Raw genomic sequence first — 20,326 nt, 5'->3', positions numbered from 1 at the left:
GCCATTTTAGGCCAATTCACTACATTATGAGCGCCATGATGTAAACTAATGGAAAGCATATTTTCTGTCAAACAATTATTTTCACCATCTCCCGACACATTTAGCCCGTGCGGTTTTTGTAGACCCCTTCCAGACCAGTCTTGGAATTTTGCGACAAAGTATTCCATATTTAGAGGTTAATAACTGCGCATCGGTTATTTGGAGGGCATTGTGAAAAATCTAAACATTTTGCCTTTGGAACCGAGGAATATCCCGAGGGGCGCAGCCCCGAGGGATATTCCGAGGTCCAAAGCAAAATGTTTAGATTTTCACAATGCCCGACTATATAACCGATGCAAAGTTATTAACCTCATTCATAACCGTCACGTTGATCTTTTAACTTTACAAAATAACACAAAATTTTCCTCAAAAGTTTGTAAAAATAAACAATTTTTACATCTTCCCTTTCCCAAAATCGATCAGGCTAAAACAAAACGACCAATAACAAAAGTGCGTATCAGAATCTGTGCAAATATGGTAGCGCGCAATCCAAATACGGCAGCCAGCGCGCGCGCAGTTCGTTGGACGCACAATACGGCGCACGCAGAAGTCAATTGTGATATAAAATTGGATGGTTTGAACCCAATGCACAAATTTATTGGTCGAGCTATGAGTTTTAAAATATTGGACGAGACGTAGTCGAGTCCAATATTTTAAAACTCATAGCGAGACCAATAAATTTTGCATTGGGTGAAAAACCATCAATTTTATCATTATTATGTTTTCAGAATCTTTATTAAAATACAAAATTCAAATTTTTTTCGTGATTTTTTTTTTTGGGGAGGGGTCAAAATCGACTGATCTTACATGCCTAGAGCAAAAAAAAATTGGAAAAAAAAAAAATTGAATTTTTTTTTCGGCCTATTTCCGGACTTTTTTGGCCCTACTTCCGGAATTCCATAAGTTTCCATAACACTTACATCAATGGGGATCCATTTCACCAAAATTTATGAAGATTCGTAGCGCTTCGTAAGTCTCAAAATCCATCGTAACTATATAACGTATTGTAAAATACATTTCACTAAAATTATTTACTAATCTGCACTTCCCAGAGATTGCCTACCAACACTAGAGGAAAAAAAATGGGAAAAAATCCCTATGTCTCATGAAGTTACGTACTGGTTCCGAGTCGTTCGTAAGTTGCGAAATGATATAATTGAATTATGATGGTTAAAAATATGAAGTAATAAAGTGTTTATAATGATATTTGATAGGCAATAAACTGATAAGTAAGTGTAACTTAAGCTACAAAAAACAGAGTGCAAGCCTGCAGCCAGTGCAAGAGCCAAGGCAACAGTGCACTTGGGCCGTGGACTATATTTGCCGATTTCATAAGCTTATCTAAAACCCTACCGTGTCTGTGCTAACATCATTCACACCTTGCAGAGTCTTAAATTAGTTCAAAAAGTGATATTTGGCACTTGGCAGGTATAAATCCTCTGGTTTGGTCAGAAAATTTGATAATTTTTGATGTCCGAGCATGTGAGATTGCCGAATTCTGCACCTTTTACGTAGTGGTTTAGCACCGGTTTTTGCTAGTTTTTGTACTTTCCACAGATATTTCAACAAACCACATTAATTTCTTCATTTCTTACCAGCTGAAACATGCATTTAGTACACCACAACGTTGATTTTCAAGCCTAGAATCATGAAATTAAACATCTCTTTCCGCGTCCGTAGAAAATCAAATTCTCCCGGTTTGACAGCAAAATAAACAAAATCGAGTTCATGAATGAATAGTCTCATTCAGTGCGTTTATGTTCGCTAGTCTCACATACGGTCGTTGCTGTTTGCAATGCATTAAAATTGGCGGCAAATCGGCGATTTTAAAATCACGGGGATTGGGATCCAGGTGGCGCTAAAATTGGATTCGAAATGCATCCAATATGCTATTTTCTTGACGTTTTAAACTGTGTGGAGAGGTATAGGAAGCAAGATTCTGAAAACATAATAATGTGCGACATTGGAACAATTACGCATTTTGCGGTCAATTGTGAGATATTAGCTGATATTAATGACCTCGATTTGCGTTCGCGTTTTCACAAATAATAAAATATGATTGGATCGCACGCATCGCGTTTATTAATGAGGTTATGAATTAGTATACAAATATTGACTGCTATGAGGGCACAGTTAAAATTATAGGCCGAGGTGATGTCAAAACCATGACTATGCCCGAAGCGAAGCTGAGGGCATAGTCATGGTTTTGACATCACCGAAACCCTATAATTTTAAACTGTGCCCCGAATATTAAGCAGTCAATATTTGTTTTATATACCGAATAATATAGATTCTTCTCATTTGATTGGTTAAAAGATTTCCTGACTGACAAGGCCTACAAGCTGTGTAACTGCATAGGCCTTAGGCTTAAATGCACACAGTGCATGCAAGAGCAAGGGTGCAGAATTTGGACCGATATCTACCGATTTCATATCTAAAACAACCCTACCGTTTCTGTGCTAACATCACACACTGCCGAGTCTCCAGGTCGTAGTAATTTGTCTAAAAAGTGACATTTGGCAGGTATAAATCCTTGACATGTAACAGAATGTAAACAATCACTGCACTCACGGCGGCCGGTGAAAGATCGTTGTCAAGGAGAGGTCAAATTCATTGCGAACTGTGACCGCGATAGTCTCAACACTCGTAATCAACGCCGGCCGTATAGTGGGTGCGCAATGTATACGAGCGATCTGTGTATTCGGGGTTGCGAATATCCAATTATTTTCCGGGCATAGAATCAACTGTGCCCGGGGCACAGTTGTTGTATGACGTCATCTTGATAGAAAAAGGGGGCACAGCTATTTTAATGACTCCACTTTTAACCAATCAGATGAGAGGAATCTATATATGAGGTATATAAAGGTTAATAACTGCGCATCGGTTATTTGGAGGGCATTGTGAAAAATCTAAACATTTTGCCTTTGGAACCGAGGAATATCCCGAGGGGCGCAGCCCCGAGGGATATTCCGAGGTCCAAAGCAAAATGTTTAGATTTTTCACAATGCCCGACATATAACCGATGCAAAGTTATTAACCTCATTCATAACCGTCACTTTGATCTTTTAACTTTACAAAATAACACAAAATCTTCCTCAAAAGTTTGTAAAAATAAACAATTCTTACATATTCCCTTTCCCAAAATCGATCAGGCTAAAACAAAACGACCAATAACAAAAGTGCGTATCAGAATCTGTGCAAATATGGTAGCGAGCAATCCAAATACGGCAGCCAGCGCGCGCGCAGTTCGTTGGACGCACAATACGGCGCACGCAGAAGTCAATTGTGTGCGACATTGGAACAATTACGCATTTTGCGGTCAATTGTGAGATATTAATGACCTCGATTTGCGTTCGCGTTTTCACAAATAATAAAATATGATTGGATCGCACGCATCGCGTTTATTAATGAGGTTATGAATTAGAGGTTAATAACTGCGCATCGGTTATTTGGAGGGCATTGTGAAAAATCTAAACATTTTGCCTTTGGAACCGAGGAATATCCCGAGGGCGCAGCCCCGAGGATATTCCGAGGTCCAAAGCAAAATGCTTAGATTTTTCACAATGCCTGATGCAAAGTTATTAACATTCATAACCGTCACTTTGATCTTTTAACTTTACAAAATAACACAAAATTTTCCTCAAAAGTTTGTAAAAATAAACAATTTTTACATCTTCCCTTTCCCAAAATCGATCATGCTAAAACAAAACGACCAATAACAAAAGTGCGTATCAGAATCTGTGCAAATATGGTAGCGCGCAATCCAAATACGGCAGCCAGCGCGCGCGCAGTTCGTTGGACGCACAATACGGCGCACGCAGAAGTCAATTGTGTGCGACATTGGAACAATTACGCATTTTGCGGTCAATTGTGAGATATTAATGACCTCGATTTGCGTTCGCGTTTTCACAAATAATAAAATGTGATTGGATCGCACGCATCGCGTTTATTAATGAGGTTATGAATAAATGTCAAGTCTGTACTTTACCTGCTATCAGCAGTAGATGTAGGTATAATTGATAAACTACCTGCTATCAGCAGCAGATGTGAACATTAATTAGAGGTTGATAACTGCGCATCGGTTATTTGGAGGGCATTGTGAAAAATCTAAACATTTTGCCTTTGGAACCGAGGAATATCCCGAGGGCGTAGCCCCGAGGATATTCCGAGGTCCAAAGCAAAATGTTTGATTTTCACAATGCCCGACATATTACCGATGCAAAGTTATTAACCTCATTCATAACCGTCACTTTAATCTCTTCACCTTACAAAATAACACAAAATTTTGCTCAAAAGTTGATAAAAATAGATGATTTTTACATCTTCCCTTGCCAAAAATCGATCAGGCTAAAACAGAACGACCAATAACAAAAGTGCGTATCACAATCTGTGCAAATATGGTAGCGCGAAATCCAAATACGGCAGCCAGCGCGCGCGCAGTTTGTTGGACGCACAATACCGCGCACGCAGAAGTCAATTGTGTGCGACATTGGAACAATTACGCATTTTGCGGTCAATTGTGAGATATTAATGACCTCGATTTGCGTTCGCGTTTTCACAAATAATAAAATATGATTGGATCGCACACATCGCGTTTATTAATGAGGTTATGAATTAGAGGTTATTCGACGCACAACAACACGCAAACGCCGGTCAATTGTGTGCGACATTGGAACAATTACGCATTTTGCGGTCAATTGTGAGATATTAATGACCTCGATTTGCGTTCGCGTTTTCACAAATAACTAAATGTAATTGGATCGCACGCATCGCGTTTATTAATGAGGTTATGAATTAGAGGTTATTCATAACCTCATTAATAAACGCGATGCGTGCGATCCAATCATATTTTATTATTTGCGAAAACGCGAACGCAAATCGAGGTCATTAATATCTCACAATTGACCGCAAAATGCGTAATTGTTCAATGTCGCACACAATTGACTTCTGCGTGCGCGGTGTTGTGCGTCCAACAAACTGCGCGCGCGCTGGCTGCCGTATTTGGATTGCGCGCTACCATATTTGCACAGATTCTGATACGCACTTTTGTTATTGGTCGTTCTGTTTTAGCCTGATCGATTTTTGGCAAGGGAAGATGTAAAAATCATCTATTTTTATAAACTTTTGAGCAAAATTTTGTGTTATTTTGTAAGGTGAAGAGATTAAAGTGACAGTTATGAATGAGGTTAATAACTTTGCACCGGTAATATGTCGGGCATTGTGAAAAATCTAAACATTTTGCTTTGGACCTCGGAATATCCCTCGGGGCTACGCCCCTCGGGATATTCCTCGGTTCCAAAGGCAAAATGTTTAGATTTTTCACAATGCCCTCCAAATAACCGATGCGCAGTTATTAACCTTTATATACCGCATCTAAAGATTCCCGTCATCTGATTGGTTAAAAGAGCGGGCATAGTTTTGACTATGCCCGCAAAAGTAACTATTCCCCGGGCATAGTTCTGCGTGTGCGTTGTTCCCAGCGTAAAATGATATTACGCACGCGTTAATGTTTTCGCGCGCTATAATTACGCGGATATCGCAGATTGTAATGATCTGTGCCGTTCGCCTTGAAACTATTAATTTCTCTTCCCAAAATCGATGCTTTTAACCAAACAGATGACAAGAATCTTAAGATTTGGTATATAAAACAAATATTGACTGCTTAATATTCGGGGCACAGTTAAAATTATAGGCCCTCGTTGATGTCAAAACCATGACTATGCCCTCAGCTTCGCTTCGGGCATAGTCATGGTTTTGACATCACCTCGGGCCTATAATTTTAACTGTGCCCCTCATAGCAGTCAATATTTGTATACTAAATAACTGCGCATCGGTTATTTGTAGGGCATTGTGAAAAATCTAAACATTTTGCCTTTGGAACCGAGGAATATCCCGAGGGGCGCAGCCCCGAGGGATATTCCGAGGTCCAAAGCAAAATGTTTAGATTTTTCACAATGCCCGACAAATAACCGATGCAAAGTTATTAACCTCATTCATAACCGTCACTGTAATCTCTTCAACTTACAAAATAACACAAAATTTTGCTCAAAAGTTTATAAAAATAGATGATTTTTATATCTTCCCTTTCCAAAAATCGATCAGGCTAAAACAGGACGACCAATAACAAAAGCGCGTATCACAATCTGTCCAAATATGGAAGCGCGCAATCCAAATACGGCAGCCAGCGCTCGCGCAGTTTGTTCGACGCACAACAACACGCAAACGCCGGTCAATTGTGTGCGACATTGGAACAATTACGCATTTTGCGGTCAATTGTGAGATATTAATGACCTCGATTTGCGTTCGCGTTTTCACAAATAACTAAATGTAATTGGATCGCACGCATCGCGTTTATTAATGAGGTTATGAATATACTACCTGATATTAACAGTAGATGTGAGCATTGATAAACTACCTGATATTGGAAGTAGATGTGAGCATTAATAAACTACCTGGTATCAGCTGTAGATGTGAGCATTTGTAAACTACCTGATATCAACAGTAGATTTGAGCATTGATAAACTACCTGATAGCAACAGAAGATAAAATTATTGATAAACTACCTGATATTGGAAGTAGATGTGAGCATTGATAAACTACCTGATATCTGCTGTAGATGTGAGCAGTGTTTACTCAGAGGCTGTATGTCGCAAATTTGGCCCAGTGAAAATTATATTTGGACCACAAAAATTTGCAACGCTGTATTACAATTAGTCAATTTGAGGAATTACTGAGACAAAATTGAGTAAATTTGGGGGAGAAATGCTTCATTTGGCGCACTCAATTTCCAGAGAGAGTAAACACTGGATGTGAGCATTTGTAAACTACCTGATATCAACAGTAGATTTGAGCATTAATAAACTATCTGATATCAGCAGTAGATGTGAGCATTTGTAAACTACCTGATATCAACAGTACATTTGAGCATTAATAAACTATCTGATATCAGCAGTAGATGTGAGCATTGATAAAACTACCTGATCAGCAGTAGATATGTGGGCATTGATAAACTACCCACTATCAACAGTAGATGTGAGCATTGATAAACTATACTATCAGCTGTATATGTGAGCATTTTTAAACTACCTGATATCAGCAGTAGATGTGAGTATTGATAAACTACCTACTATATCAGTAGTAGATTTGGGCATTGATAAACTATGCAACAGTAGATGTGAGCATTGATAAACTACCTATATCAACAGTACATGTGAGCATTGATAATACTACTGGATATCAACAGTATATGTGAGGATTGATAAGCTACCTGATATCAGCAGTATTAGATGATCACTGATCGAATATTACCAAATATCAGCAGCTGATAGATGTGAGCATTGACATCAGCTTTAGATGTGATCATGGTAAACTACATGATATCAAAATGCGATATGATGCATTATGTGATTTGACTGAGAGTTGTTAGGTTTTTTTTTGTTTTGTTTTTAATTAATTATTTTTTTACTTTACGTTGTGCCGGTATTACTATTCTGAATTCATTATCCATTCACCCGCGTATGGAAGATAATGACCTTAATCTTCCACATGTGCAGGGAGCGTGAATTTCAAGTGGAGTAATACTAAATGGGTGATTTATACATTTGAAAATCTACACTCTCTGGGAGGGGTGGAAAGGTCGGGTCTTCCATAGGGATGTATGGATGTCAACTGGAATAGTGTACCCGGCCGGACCTGGGCCCGCTCTGTGCAGCCCTGTTGACTGGAGTCTTTACTTCAGCTTTCTCACCTCAAATGTCTTCTGTGCCAGAGTCACGCGTTTGTGTTTGCTCTCGTTTCGTAAGGATGCTATCTCATCGTCATTATGTCGACGGTCTACCTGGGAACTCTCATAATACGCCTTGTGGTCCCGCTCTTAAGAGGAACGAATGAAAGAATGAAAGAATGAATGAAGGAAAGAAAGAAAAAAGAAAGAAAGAAAGAAAAGAAAGAAAGAAAGAAAGAAAGAAAGAAAGAAAGAAAGAAAGAAAGAAAGAAAGAAAGAAAGAAAGAAAGAAAGAAAGAAAGAAAAAGAAAGAAAGAAAGAAAGAAAGAAAGAAAGAAAGAAAGAAAGAAAGAAAGAAAGAAAGAAAGAAAAAAGAAAAAGAAAGAATTAAAAATGAATGTATAAGTTAATAAATGAATGAAAGAAAAAAGAAAGTAAAAAAAGAAAGAAAGAGAGACAGAATGAATTAAAAATGAATGAATAAATTAATGAATGAAAGAAAGAAAGAAAGAAAGAAAGAAAGAAAGAACAAAAGAAAGTTAATAATAATAATAATAACAATGATGATGATGATAATGATAATAATGAATTGATACAGAGCGCACTTATACAGCTAAAATGCGGTCTCAATGCACTACAAAAACCATGATAAAACCACTTTAAACATTATGAGAGACCATATTAGAGACCAAATTAAAATTTACAACGAGAATGGCACCAAGTTAAATGTAAAAGAATACTATACTTTATATAACTTTAAACCAATAATCGCAACGATCAGAAACGTGCATAAAACAAGAGTTATAACAAGATAACAAATTAATAGCAGAGCAAACGATTGAAAGAGATTGAACAGCACTCCGTCAACATAGTCAATATATAGCTCTAAACTTTCATTTGAAATTAATCAAATTATGTAATCGGGGGAAAACACCCCACGGTCATGGCCGTCTTGTACATCACCACCAACCTATGGTGAATATATGGCTCTAAACATTCTTTTGAAATTAATCAAATTATGTAATCGGGGGGGGGGACATCCCACGGTCATGGCCGTCTTGTACATCATCACCACCAACCTATGGTGAATATATAGCTGTAAGTGTAAGCCTTCTTTGTAAATTAATCAAACTAGCGGGATACCCGCGCTTCGCGCGGGTCCCCGCTAGATGAGTAAATGGGAGCGTTCACTATAACAGGAAGAATTACTGAACAGGTAGAATCATTAAAAAGGTACATTTTTATTTATCTATGATCTATCTCTTCTTACATTTTCTTTTTTAGTTTCTTCTGCTTAGCTTGTGATTTTCCGTTTCCATGTTATTTATTTATTTAACCCGTTCCCATTATTTTCTAAATATGTTCTTTCTTACATTTCCCTTTTAGCATCTTTTTTTATTTGCTGCTTGTGATTTCCCGTTTCCATGTTTTTTACTTAATTCTGTTCTCATTATTTTAGCTTCTTTTTTTCTTAAATTTCCTGATTAGTTTCTTTCCTTCTTTGTTTCGTTCCCGTTTCATTTAGTTACTTTAACCCGTTGGCCTAATTACTCGTACCTTTTTGACCCTCATTTGAATTTTCTTTTTCTTTATAGTACCCCTTCATGTTGTTTATACAACACACATCTTTACCCCGTATTTATTACGTCCTCTCATAGCGTGTCTGCGGACGTGTTCACCCGGTATCCGGTGACCCGTCCATGTACCTTTTTGTCCTTTTTTTTTTTTTTTCCGTATTATCATGTCCACTGATCGCTGGCTCGCAAGTCGCGTGGCTCCGCGCCGTTTACGCGCGCATTGGCGTAATGCGCATTACGCACGCGGCGCCGACGCCAGCTGCCGGCCAGCTGCAGTGACGCGTGTGCTGGTAACCGATTTTCATAACAAACCCCGTTTTTACCAATATTTTCACTGTTTTTGCAGCCAATTCTTGACCGTTTTCAACCAAATAAAGTTTAAACACGTTCCCGTATATTCCTCGATCTCCCGTATGAATTTGGCGACATTTGGATCGAAACTGACGGAGCCTTTATAGGCATACATAGATACATACATAGATACATAGATAAAACAATTTTGGCTAAATAATATTCAGCATTTAGTAACTAGTAGTTTCACGCGTGTGTTGCTAATCTTCGAGTATCGAGTTTCGAGTTCGAGTATCGAGTTTCGAGTTGCAATTTTCGAGTATCGAGTTGCAATTTTCGAGTATCGAGTTGAAATTTTCGAGTATCGAGTTGAAATTGTCGAGTATCGAGTTGCAATTGTCGAGTATCGAGTTGAAATCTTCGAGTATCGAGTTGCAATTTTCGAGTATCGAGTTGCAATTGTCGAGTATCGAGTTGAAATCTTCGAGTATCGAGTTGCAATTTTCGAGTATCGAGTTGAAATTTTCGAGTATCGAGTTGAAATTTTCGAGTATCGAGTTGAAATTTTCGAGTATCGAGTTGAAATTTTCGAGTATCGAGTTGTAATCTTCGAGTATCGAGTTGAAATTTTCGAGTATCGAGTTGAAATTTTCGAGTATCGAGTTGAAATTTTCGAGTATCGAGTTGAAATTTTCGAGTATCGAGTTGAAATTGTCGAGTATCGAGTTGCAATTGTCGAGTATCGAGTTGCAATTGTCGAGTATCGAGTTGAAATCTTCGAGTATCGAGTTGCAATTTTCGAGTATCGAGTTGAAATTTTCGAGTATCGAGTTGAAATCTTCGAGTATCGAGTTGAAATTTTCGAGTATCGAGTTGAAATTTTCGAGTATCGAGTTGAAATTTTCGAGTATCGAGTTGAAATTTTCGAGTATCGAGTTGAAATTGTCGAGTATCGAGTTGCAATTGTCGAGTATCGAGTTGAAATCTTCGAGTATCGAGTTGCAATTTTCGAGTATCGAGTTGCAATTGTCGAGTATCGAGTTGAAATCTTCGAGTATCGAGTTGCAATTTTCGAGTATCGAGTTGAAATCTTCGAGTATCGAGTTCAATTTTCGAGTATCGAGTTGCAATTTTAATTTTCAATCTGCTTTTGAAGTAGGCTATAGGATGTCCCTCTCCGACATGAAGAGAAAGCACAAATGTTTAACCCTTCTCTATCCAATTTGTTATTACGTTCTCCACGGAATTCGTAAAAGCCCCGGTAAAAGCACACTAGTTGATCATAAAAAGGGGTAGGCCGACTAGTGGATAGGTATTAACCTCGGGGGTATATTTACTATATATGAAAGGCAAAATACTTCAGATCAATTTAGATTAACCTTTGGCCTAAATAATATGTGTTTACCACTTTGATTAAGGGCCGCATAAAAGCGACAAATGCATCATTTGCAACAGAAAAGTTTAACTCGAACTTCGTTCATTTGAGCGCATTTCGAGTAACAAACTCGAAAACTTGCAAAATGAGCGTACTTCGAGTAACAAACTCGAAAACCTGCAAAATGATCAATATTCGAGTGAAATCCATATTTACTATATATGAAAGGCAAAATACTTCAGATCAATCTAGATCAACCTTTGGCCTAATAAAATGTGTTTACCACTTTGATTAAGGGTCGCATGTGCGACAAATGCATCATTTGCAACAGAAAAGTTTAACTCGAACTTCGTTCATTTGAGCGCATTTCGAGTAACAAACTCGAAAACTTGCAAAATGAGCGTACTTCGAGTAACAAACTCGAAAACCTGCAAAATGATCAATATTCGAGTGAAATCCATATTTACTATATATGAAAGGCAAAATACTTCAGATCAATCTAGATCAACCTTTGGCCTAATAAAATGTGTTTACCACTTTGATTAAGGGCCGCATGTGCGACAAATGCATCATTTGCAACAGAAAAGTTTAACTCGAACTTCGTTCATTTGAGCGCATTTCGAGTAACAAACTCGAAAACTTGCAAAATGAGCGTACTTCGAGTAACAAACTCGAAAACCTGCAAAATGATCAATATTCGAGTGAAATCCATATTTACTATATATGAAAGGCAAAATACTTCAGATCAATCTAGATCAACCTTTGGCCTAATAAAATGTGTTTACCACTTTGATTAAGGGCCGCATGTGCGACAAATGCATCATTTGCAACAGAAAAGTTTAACTCGAACTTCGTTCATTTGAGCGCATTTCGAGTAACAAACTCGAAAACTTGCAAAATGAGCGTACTTCGAGTAACAAACTCGAAAACCTGCAAAATGATCAATATTCGAGTGAAATCCATATTTACTATATATGAAAGGCAAAATACTTCAGATCAATCTAGATCAACCTTTGGCCTAATAAAATGTGTTTACCACTTTGATTAAGGGTCGCATGTGCGACAAATGCATCATTTGCAACAGAAAAGTTTAACTCGAACTTCGTTCATTTGAGCGCATTTCGAGTAACAAACTCGAAAACTTGCAAAATGAGCGTACTTCGAGTAACAAACTCGAAAACCTGCAAAATGATCAATATTCGAGTGAAATCCATATTTACTATATATGAAAGGCAAAATACTTCAGATCAATCTTTACTGTGGATGATTAACCTTATTTGGATTTATTTATTTATTTATTTATTTATTTATTTATTTATTTATTTATTTATTTATTTGTTTGTTTATGTATTTGTTTATCAATTAATTGATTGTATATATTATGTATTTATTTATCAATTAATGATTTTTTATCTATTTATTTCTTTATTTAATCGTTTTCATTTAATAAGTTAATTGATAACGGCTGCTTGCTTGCCTTTTTGCTCATTTATTTATTTATTTGTTTATGTATTGATCAATTAATCATTTATTTATTTATTTATTTCTATATTTATTTATTTGATTATATAAGTTTGTTGATTTGTTTATAACTTTATTGTTAATATGTTTGTTTATCTTTTCGTTAATCATATTATTTATTTGTTTGTTTAAAGGTTGTTTATTTTATTGGTTTATCTTTTGTTTGCTATTTTGTTTGTTTGTTTAAAAGTTTGTTAATTTGTTTATCTTTCTGTTAATTATATTGTTTATTTATTTAAATATGTTTATTTATTTATTTGTTATTTTTGTTAATTAATTTGTTTATTTGTTTATTTTCATAAGTTTGTTTATTTATTGTTTGTTTATTTGTTTGTTTATTATTTTGTTGATTTTTGCATATTTGTTTATTCGTTCATTTGTTTGTTTATAATTATGTATGTTAAATTGTTTGTTTATTTGTTTATAAGGTTTTATTTATCTATGTATTTGTTTGTTTGTTTGTTTATTTGTTTATAGTTACTTCCAGAGTGGTGTAAATCGTTTTCATTTAATAAATTAATAAATAACCGCTGCTTGCCTATTTTATTTAGTTGCTTATTTATTTGCTTATTTATTTATTTGTTTGTTTATTTATTTGTTAGTTTATTTACTTGTTTGTTTGTTTGCTTGTTTGTTTGTTTACTTGTTTGTTTGTTTACTTGTTTGTTTGTTAACTTGTTTGTTTACTTGTTTGTTTACTTGTTTGTTTGCTTGTTTACTTGTTTGTTTACATATTTGTTTACTTGTTTGTTTACTTGTTTGTTTACTTGTTTGTTTATTTGTTTACTTGTTTGTTTGTTTACTTGTTTGTTTGTTAACTTGTTTGTTAACTTGTTTGTTTACTTGTTTGTTTACTTGTTTGTTTACTTATTTGTTTACTTGTTTGTATACTTGTTTGTTTACTTGTTTGTTAGTTTACTTGTTAGTTTACTTGTTTGTTTACTTTTTTGTTTACTTGTTGGTTTACTTGTTTGTTTACTTGTTTGTTAACTTGTTTGTTTGTTTACTTGTTTGTTTACTTGTTTGTTTACTTGTTAACTTGTTTGTTTACTTGTTTGTTAACTTGTTTGTTTGTTTACTTGTTTGTTTACTTGTTTGTTTACTTGTTTGTTTTCTTATTTGTTTACTTATTTGTTTACTTGTTTGTTTACCTCTTTGTTTACTTCTTTGTTTACTTGTTGCTTGATTGCTTGTTCACTTGTTTGCTTGTTTGTTTACTTGTTTGTTTGTTTATTTGTTTGTTTGTTTACTTGTTTGTTTGTTTACTTTTTTGTTAGTTAGTGTGTTTACCTGTTTGTTTACTTATTTGTTAACTTGTTTGTTTACTTGTTCATCACTCACTCATTCATTCCTCCCTTCCTCCCTCACTCCTTCCCTCACTCACCCCCTCTTATCACTCGCTCATTCACTTACTACCTCCCTGATCCACTCACTCACCCCTCATACACTCACCCCCTCATGTCTCCCTCGCTCACTCACCTCTTACTCACCCTCTCACTTACTCACTCACTAGCTCATTTCTTATGACTCACAAACTTACTCACAATTAAGCTCACACTCGACTACTTCAGTATCATTCACTTGGCACACAGTCAGTCACTCATCACTCACTCATCAACCCCACCAGTCTCACTCACTCACACAATCAAGCAATTAAGCAATCGAGCAATTAAACCATTTTAATCAATGAACCGATCAATAAATCAATCAATCGACCAATCAAATTACTCGCTCACCCATTTACTCACTGAATTACCCACCTGTTCAATCAAAATTTCAATCATTCAATCAACCAATCATCATCCAATCATTCAATTATTAATACTCACTTGCTCACTCATCTATATATCTCATTAAGTCACTCGATCATGTCAAACAAACAATTACTATCTATATAATAATACGCTATTCTCTGTCTCTCTGTCTGTCTGTCTGTCTGTCTGTCTGTGACTGCTAATGTGAGGCCGTCGTAGGTCGTACGGGGCCCAAACTCGGTGGGTGGGTGCTGTTCTGTCCTGGCAAGAAGAAGTTTATGTTTGTTAAGTCATCTGCCCCCGGGGTCCCCTCCCAGGGGTCATTTGAGGTCAAATTACTAAAACTGTTGTGTGAGGCTGTAGTACGTCGTACGGGGCCCAAACTCGGTGGGTGGGTGTAGTTCTGTCCTGGCAAGAATAAGTTTAGGTTCGTTAAGTCATCTGACCCCGGGGACCCCTCCTAGGGGTCAACTGAGGTCAAATTACTAAAAACTGTCGTATGGGCATGAAACTTGGTAGGTACAGTCAACATTTAGAGCCAAAATGTTGGAAGGTCATTTAGGGGTCACCAAGGTCACCCAGGGGTCATCTGAGGTCAAATTACTAAAAACTGTCATACGGGCATGAAACTTGGTGGGTACAAACAACATTTAGAGCCAAAATTATAAAAGGTCATTTTGGGGTCATCCAAGGTCACCCACAGGTCATTTGAGGTCAAATTAGTAAAAACTGTTGTATGAAACTTGGTGGGGACAGTCACCATCAGCCAGGTAATCGCACCCAGCCGAGAACCGCCAAAAATGGGTAACCGCCTAGTTATCAAGTAATACTTCAGAACTCATTCAATCACTCATGCGATCAATATAGATCATCACTTACTCAGCCATTCAATCAATCAATCAACATATTAATTAACATAATCAACATTTCAATAATTATACCAACCAATCAATAATTAATTAAATAAATAAATAAACAAGTAAACAAGTAAGTAAATAAGTAAAAAGGTAAATAAGTAAATAAATAAAGAAACAAACAAGTAAACAAACAAACAAGTAAACAAACAAACAAACAAGTAAACAAATAAACAAGTAAACAAACAAGTAAACAAACAAGTAAACAAACAAGTAAACAAGTAAACAGGCAAGTAAACAAACAAGTAAAAAGGCAAGTAAACAAACAAGTAAACAAGTAAACAGGCAAGTAAACAAACAAGTAAACAGGCAAGTAAACAGGCAAGTAAACAAACAAGTAAGCAGGCAAGTAATCAAACAAGTAAACAAGTAAACAGGCAAGTAGGCAAACAAATAGGCAAGTAAACAAACAAATAGGCAAGTAAACAAACAAATAGGCAGGTAAACAAACATATATGCAAGTAAGCAAACAAACAAATAGGCAAGTAAACAAAGAAATAGGCAAGTAAACAAACAAATAGGCAAGTAAACAAACAAATAGGCAAGTAAACAAACAAATAGGCAAGCAAACAAACAAATAGGCATGTAAGCAAACAAACAAATAGGCAAGTAAACAAACAAATAGGCAAGTAAACAAACAAATAGGCAAGTAAACAAACAAATAGGCAAGTAAACAAACAAATAGGCAGGTAAACAAACATATATGCAAGTAAACAAACAAATAGGCAAGTAAACAAACAAATAGGCAAGTAAACAAACAAATAGGCAGGTAAACAAACAAATAGGCAAGTAAACAAACAAATAGGCAAGTAAACAAACAAATAGGCAAGCAAACAAACAAATAGGCAAGCAAACAAACAAATAGGCAAGCAGCGGTTAGCAATTATTAATTTATTAAATGAAAACGATTTACACCACTCTGGAAGTAACTATATAAACAAACAAACAAATACATAGATAAATAAATTTAAAACCTTATAAACAAATAAACAAATAATCGAATAAACAAATGTGCAAAAAATCAACAAAATAATAAACAAACAAATCAACAAACAATAAATAAACAAATAAATAAAGTAACTAAAATATATAACAAATAAATAAATAAACCTATAAATAAACAATATAATTAACAAAAAGATAAACAACTTTTAAACAAACAAAGAAACAAAATAATAAACAAAAGATAAACAAATAAGCAAACAAGCAAACTTGCAACTTAAACAAAATACAGACAAATAAACAAAAGATAAACAAACAAGCAAAAAAGAAATAAACAAACAAATATACAATATAATTAACAAAAAGATAAACAAACTTATTAACAATAAAGCTATAAACAAATCAACAAACTTATAAACAAATAAATAAACAAACAAACTTGCAACTTCAACAAAATACAGACAAATAAACAAAAGATAAACAAACAAGCAAAAAACAAATAAACAAATATACAATATAATTAACAAAAAGATAAACAAACATTAATAAAGTTATAAACAAATCAACAAACTTATAAACAAATAAATAAACAAACAAACTTGCAACTTAAACAAAATACAGACAAATAAACAAAAGATAAACAAACAAGCAAAAACAAATAAACAAATATACAATATAATTAACAAAAAGATAAACAAACATTAATAAAGTTATAAACAAATCAACAAACTTATAAACAAATAAATAAATAAATAAACACTTACACCTTGAACAAAATACAGACAAATAAACAAAAGATAAACAAACAAGCAAAAAAAAACAAATAAACAAACTTATAAACAAACAAATAAACAATATAATTAATAAAAGGTCAACAAACAAAGAAATTATGAATAAAGGTTTAAACAAATTAACAAACTTATAAACAAATATTAATAAACAAACAAACTTAAAAACAAACAAAATACATGGCAAATAAACAAATTAAATAACAAAGATAAACTGCTGCACTGACAACAGGCCTAATAAGCCTTTTATTTGTTTTTCTGAGAGGTACCGGTAAGACCCCTTTAATTATCACATAACCTTCCAAAACCAAAAATGTTTCTTGTAGGCCTTTATTAGCTAGGTTATAGAAAGCATCTCAACTTCCTAGACATAGCCTATAGATAGGCCTATGTTTTGAAAAAGTTAGCCTATATTAAACTGAATTTCAGAAAAATAATAATAGGTCTATAGGCCTATAAATCGAAGAAACCTCAAAAAAGAAAGTCAGAGGAGACGTGAAACATGTTTATTTATTTACTTATTTCTTATTTATTTAGCCTAATAATTCCCGCGTCCAAAATTGAGAATTGCAAAATATTTAACTAGGCCTATTTGATCTTTATTTGACATTTTCTCAAAATGACATAGGCCTATATTAATTTGCTACTTTTTTTATACTTCTTAACTATGATACTGAAACACCCCTGCATTTTTGATATCAATGTAGGCCTATAAAATCAACCATAATCGCAATAATTATATCTGCAGTGCCAAAATGTACCGTTGATATTGGGATGTGACCACTCGTATACATACTGTATATAGTATATGGATTTCACTCGAATATTGATCATTTTGCAGGTTTTCGAAGTTTTAACTCGAAGTACGCTCATTTTGCAGGTTTTCGAGTTTGTAACTCGAAATGCGCTCAAATGAACGAAGTTCGAGTTAAACGTTCCTGTTGCAAATGATACACTTTTCGCACACTAGTGCGGCCCTTAATCAAAGTGGTAAACACATATTATTAGGCCAAAGGTTAATCTAGATTGATCTGCAGTATTTTGCCTTTCATATTATACTGTAGGCCTATATAGTAAATATGGATTTCACTCGAATATTGATCATTTTGCAGGTTTTCGAGTTTTTAACTCGAAGTACGCTCATTTTGCAAGTTTTCGAGTTTGTTACTCGAAATGCGCTCAAATGAACGAAGTTCGAGTTAAACTTTTCTGTTGCAAATGATGCATTTGTCGCACATGCGACCCTTAATCAAAGTGGTAAACACATTTTATTAGGCCAAAGGTTGATCTAGATTGATCTGAAGTATTTTGCCTTTCATATTATAGTAAATATGGATTTCACTCGAATATTGATCATTTTGCAGGTTTTCGAGTTTGTTACTCGAAGTACGCTCATTTTGCAAGTTTTCGAGTTTGTTACTCGAAATGCGCTCAAATGAACGAAGTTCGAGTTAAACTTTTCTGTTGCAAATGATGCATTTGTCGCACATGCGGCCCTTAATCAAAGTGGTAAACACATATTATTAGGCCAAAGGTTAATCTAGATTGATCTGAAGTATTTTGCCTTTCATATACAGTAAATATGGATTTCACTCGAATATTGGTTATTTTGTAGGTTTTGGAGTTTTGAACTCGAAGTACGCTCATTTTGCAGGTTTTCGAGTTTGTTACTCGAAATGCGCTCAAATGAACGAAGTTCGAGTTAAACTTTTCTGTTGCAAATGATGCATTTGTCGCACATGCGACCCTTAATCAAAGTGGTAAACACATTTTATTAGGCCAAAGGTTGATCTGGATTGATCTGAAGTATTTTGCCTTTCATATATAGTAAATATGGATTTCACTCGAATATTGATCATTTTGCAGGTTTTCGAGTTTGTTACTCGAAGTACGCTCATTTTGCAAGTTTTCGAGTTTGTTACTCGAAATGCGCTCAAATGAACGAAGTTCGAGTTAAACTTTTCTGTTGCAAATGATGCATTTGTCGCACATGCGGCCCTTAATCAAAGTGGTAAACACATTTTATTAGGCCAAAGGTTGATCTAGATTGATCTGAAGTATTTTGCCTTTCATATATAGTAAATATGGATATTACTCGAATATTGATCATTTTGCAGGTTTTCGAGTTTTTAACTCGAAGTACGCTCATTTTGCAGGTTTTCGAGTTTGTTACTCGAAATGCGCTCAAATGAACGAAGTTCGAGTTAAACTTTTTTGTTGCAAATGATGCATTTGTCGCACATGCGGCCCTTAATCAAAGTGGTAAACACATATTATTTAGGCCAAAGGTTAATCTAAATTGATCTGCAGTATTTTGCCTTTCATATATAGTAAATATACCCCCGAGGTTAATACCTATCCACTAGTAGGCCTACCCTTTTTATGAACAACTAGTGTGCTTTTACCGGGGCTTTTACGAATTCCGTGGAGAACGTAATAACAAATTGGATAGAGAAGGGTTAAACATTTTGTGCTTTCTCTTCATGTCGGAGAGGGGACATCCTATAGCCTACTTCAAAAGCAGATTGAAAATTAAAATTGCAACTCGATACTCGAAAATTGAACTCGATACTCGAAGATTTCAACTCGATACTCGAAAATTGCAACTCGATACTCGAAGATTTCAACTCGATACTCGAAAATTGCAACTCGATACTCGAAGATTTCAACTCGATACTCGAAGATTTCAACTCGATACTCGAAAATTTCAACTCGATACTCGAAAATTGCAACTCGATACTCGAAGATTTCAACTCGATACTCGACAATTGCAACTCGATACTCGACAATTTCAACTCGATACTCGAAAATTTCAACTCGATACTCGAAAATTTCAACTCGATACTCGAAAATTTCAACTCGATACTCGAAAATTTCAACTCGATACTCGAAAATTTCAACTCGATACTCGAAAATTGCAACTCGATACTCGAAGATTTCAACTCGATACTCGACAATTGCAACTCGATACTCGACAATTTCAACTCGATACTCGAAAATTTCAACTCGATACTCGAAAATTTCAACTCGATACTCGAAAATTTCAACTCGATACTCGAAAATTTCAACTCGATACTCGAAGATTTCAACTCGATACTCGACAATTGCAACTCGATACTCGACAATTTCAACTCGATACTCGAAAATTTCAACTCGATACTCGAAAATTTCAACTCGATACTCGAAAATTTCAACTCGATACTCGAAAATTTCAACTCGATACTCGAAAATTTCAACTCGATACTCGAAAATTTCAACTCGATACTCGAAAATTTCAACTCGATACTCGAAAATTTCAACTCGATACTCGAAAATTTCAACTCGATACTCGAAAATTGCAACTCGATACTCGAAGATTTCAACTCGATACTCGACAATTGCAACTCGATACTCGAAAATTTC

The 20,326-nt window shown here is 35.1% G+C and overlaps 1 protein-coding gene across 1 annotated transcript in view; it reads right to left on the bottom strand.

The window, feature by feature from the left end:
* LOC140138428 (outer dynein arm-docking complex subunit 3-like) overlaps nt 1-20,326 on the bottom strand; it is an 89,356-nt gene that overhangs the window by 64,737 nt on the left and 4,293 nt on the right. Inside the window, exon 2 of the mRNA XM_072160321.1 lies at nt 7,787-7,911. Coding sequence (XP_072016422.1) covers nt 7,787-7,911 — 125 coding nt within the window. The remainder of the gene's footprint in view (nt 1-7,786; nt 7,912-20,326) is intronic.

Source organism: Amphiura filiformis, chromosome 17 (assembly GCF_039555335.1).
Source record: "Amphiura filiformis chromosome 17, Afil_fr2py, whole genome shotgun sequence".
Classification (NCBI taxonomy): domain Eukaryota; kingdom Metazoa; phylum Echinodermata; class Ophiuroidea; order Amphilepidida; family Amphiuridae; genus Amphiura; species Amphiura filiformis.
The sequence above is the reverse complement of the archived record's forward strand: the minus strand, read 5'-3'. Positions and strand labels throughout refer to the sequence as shown.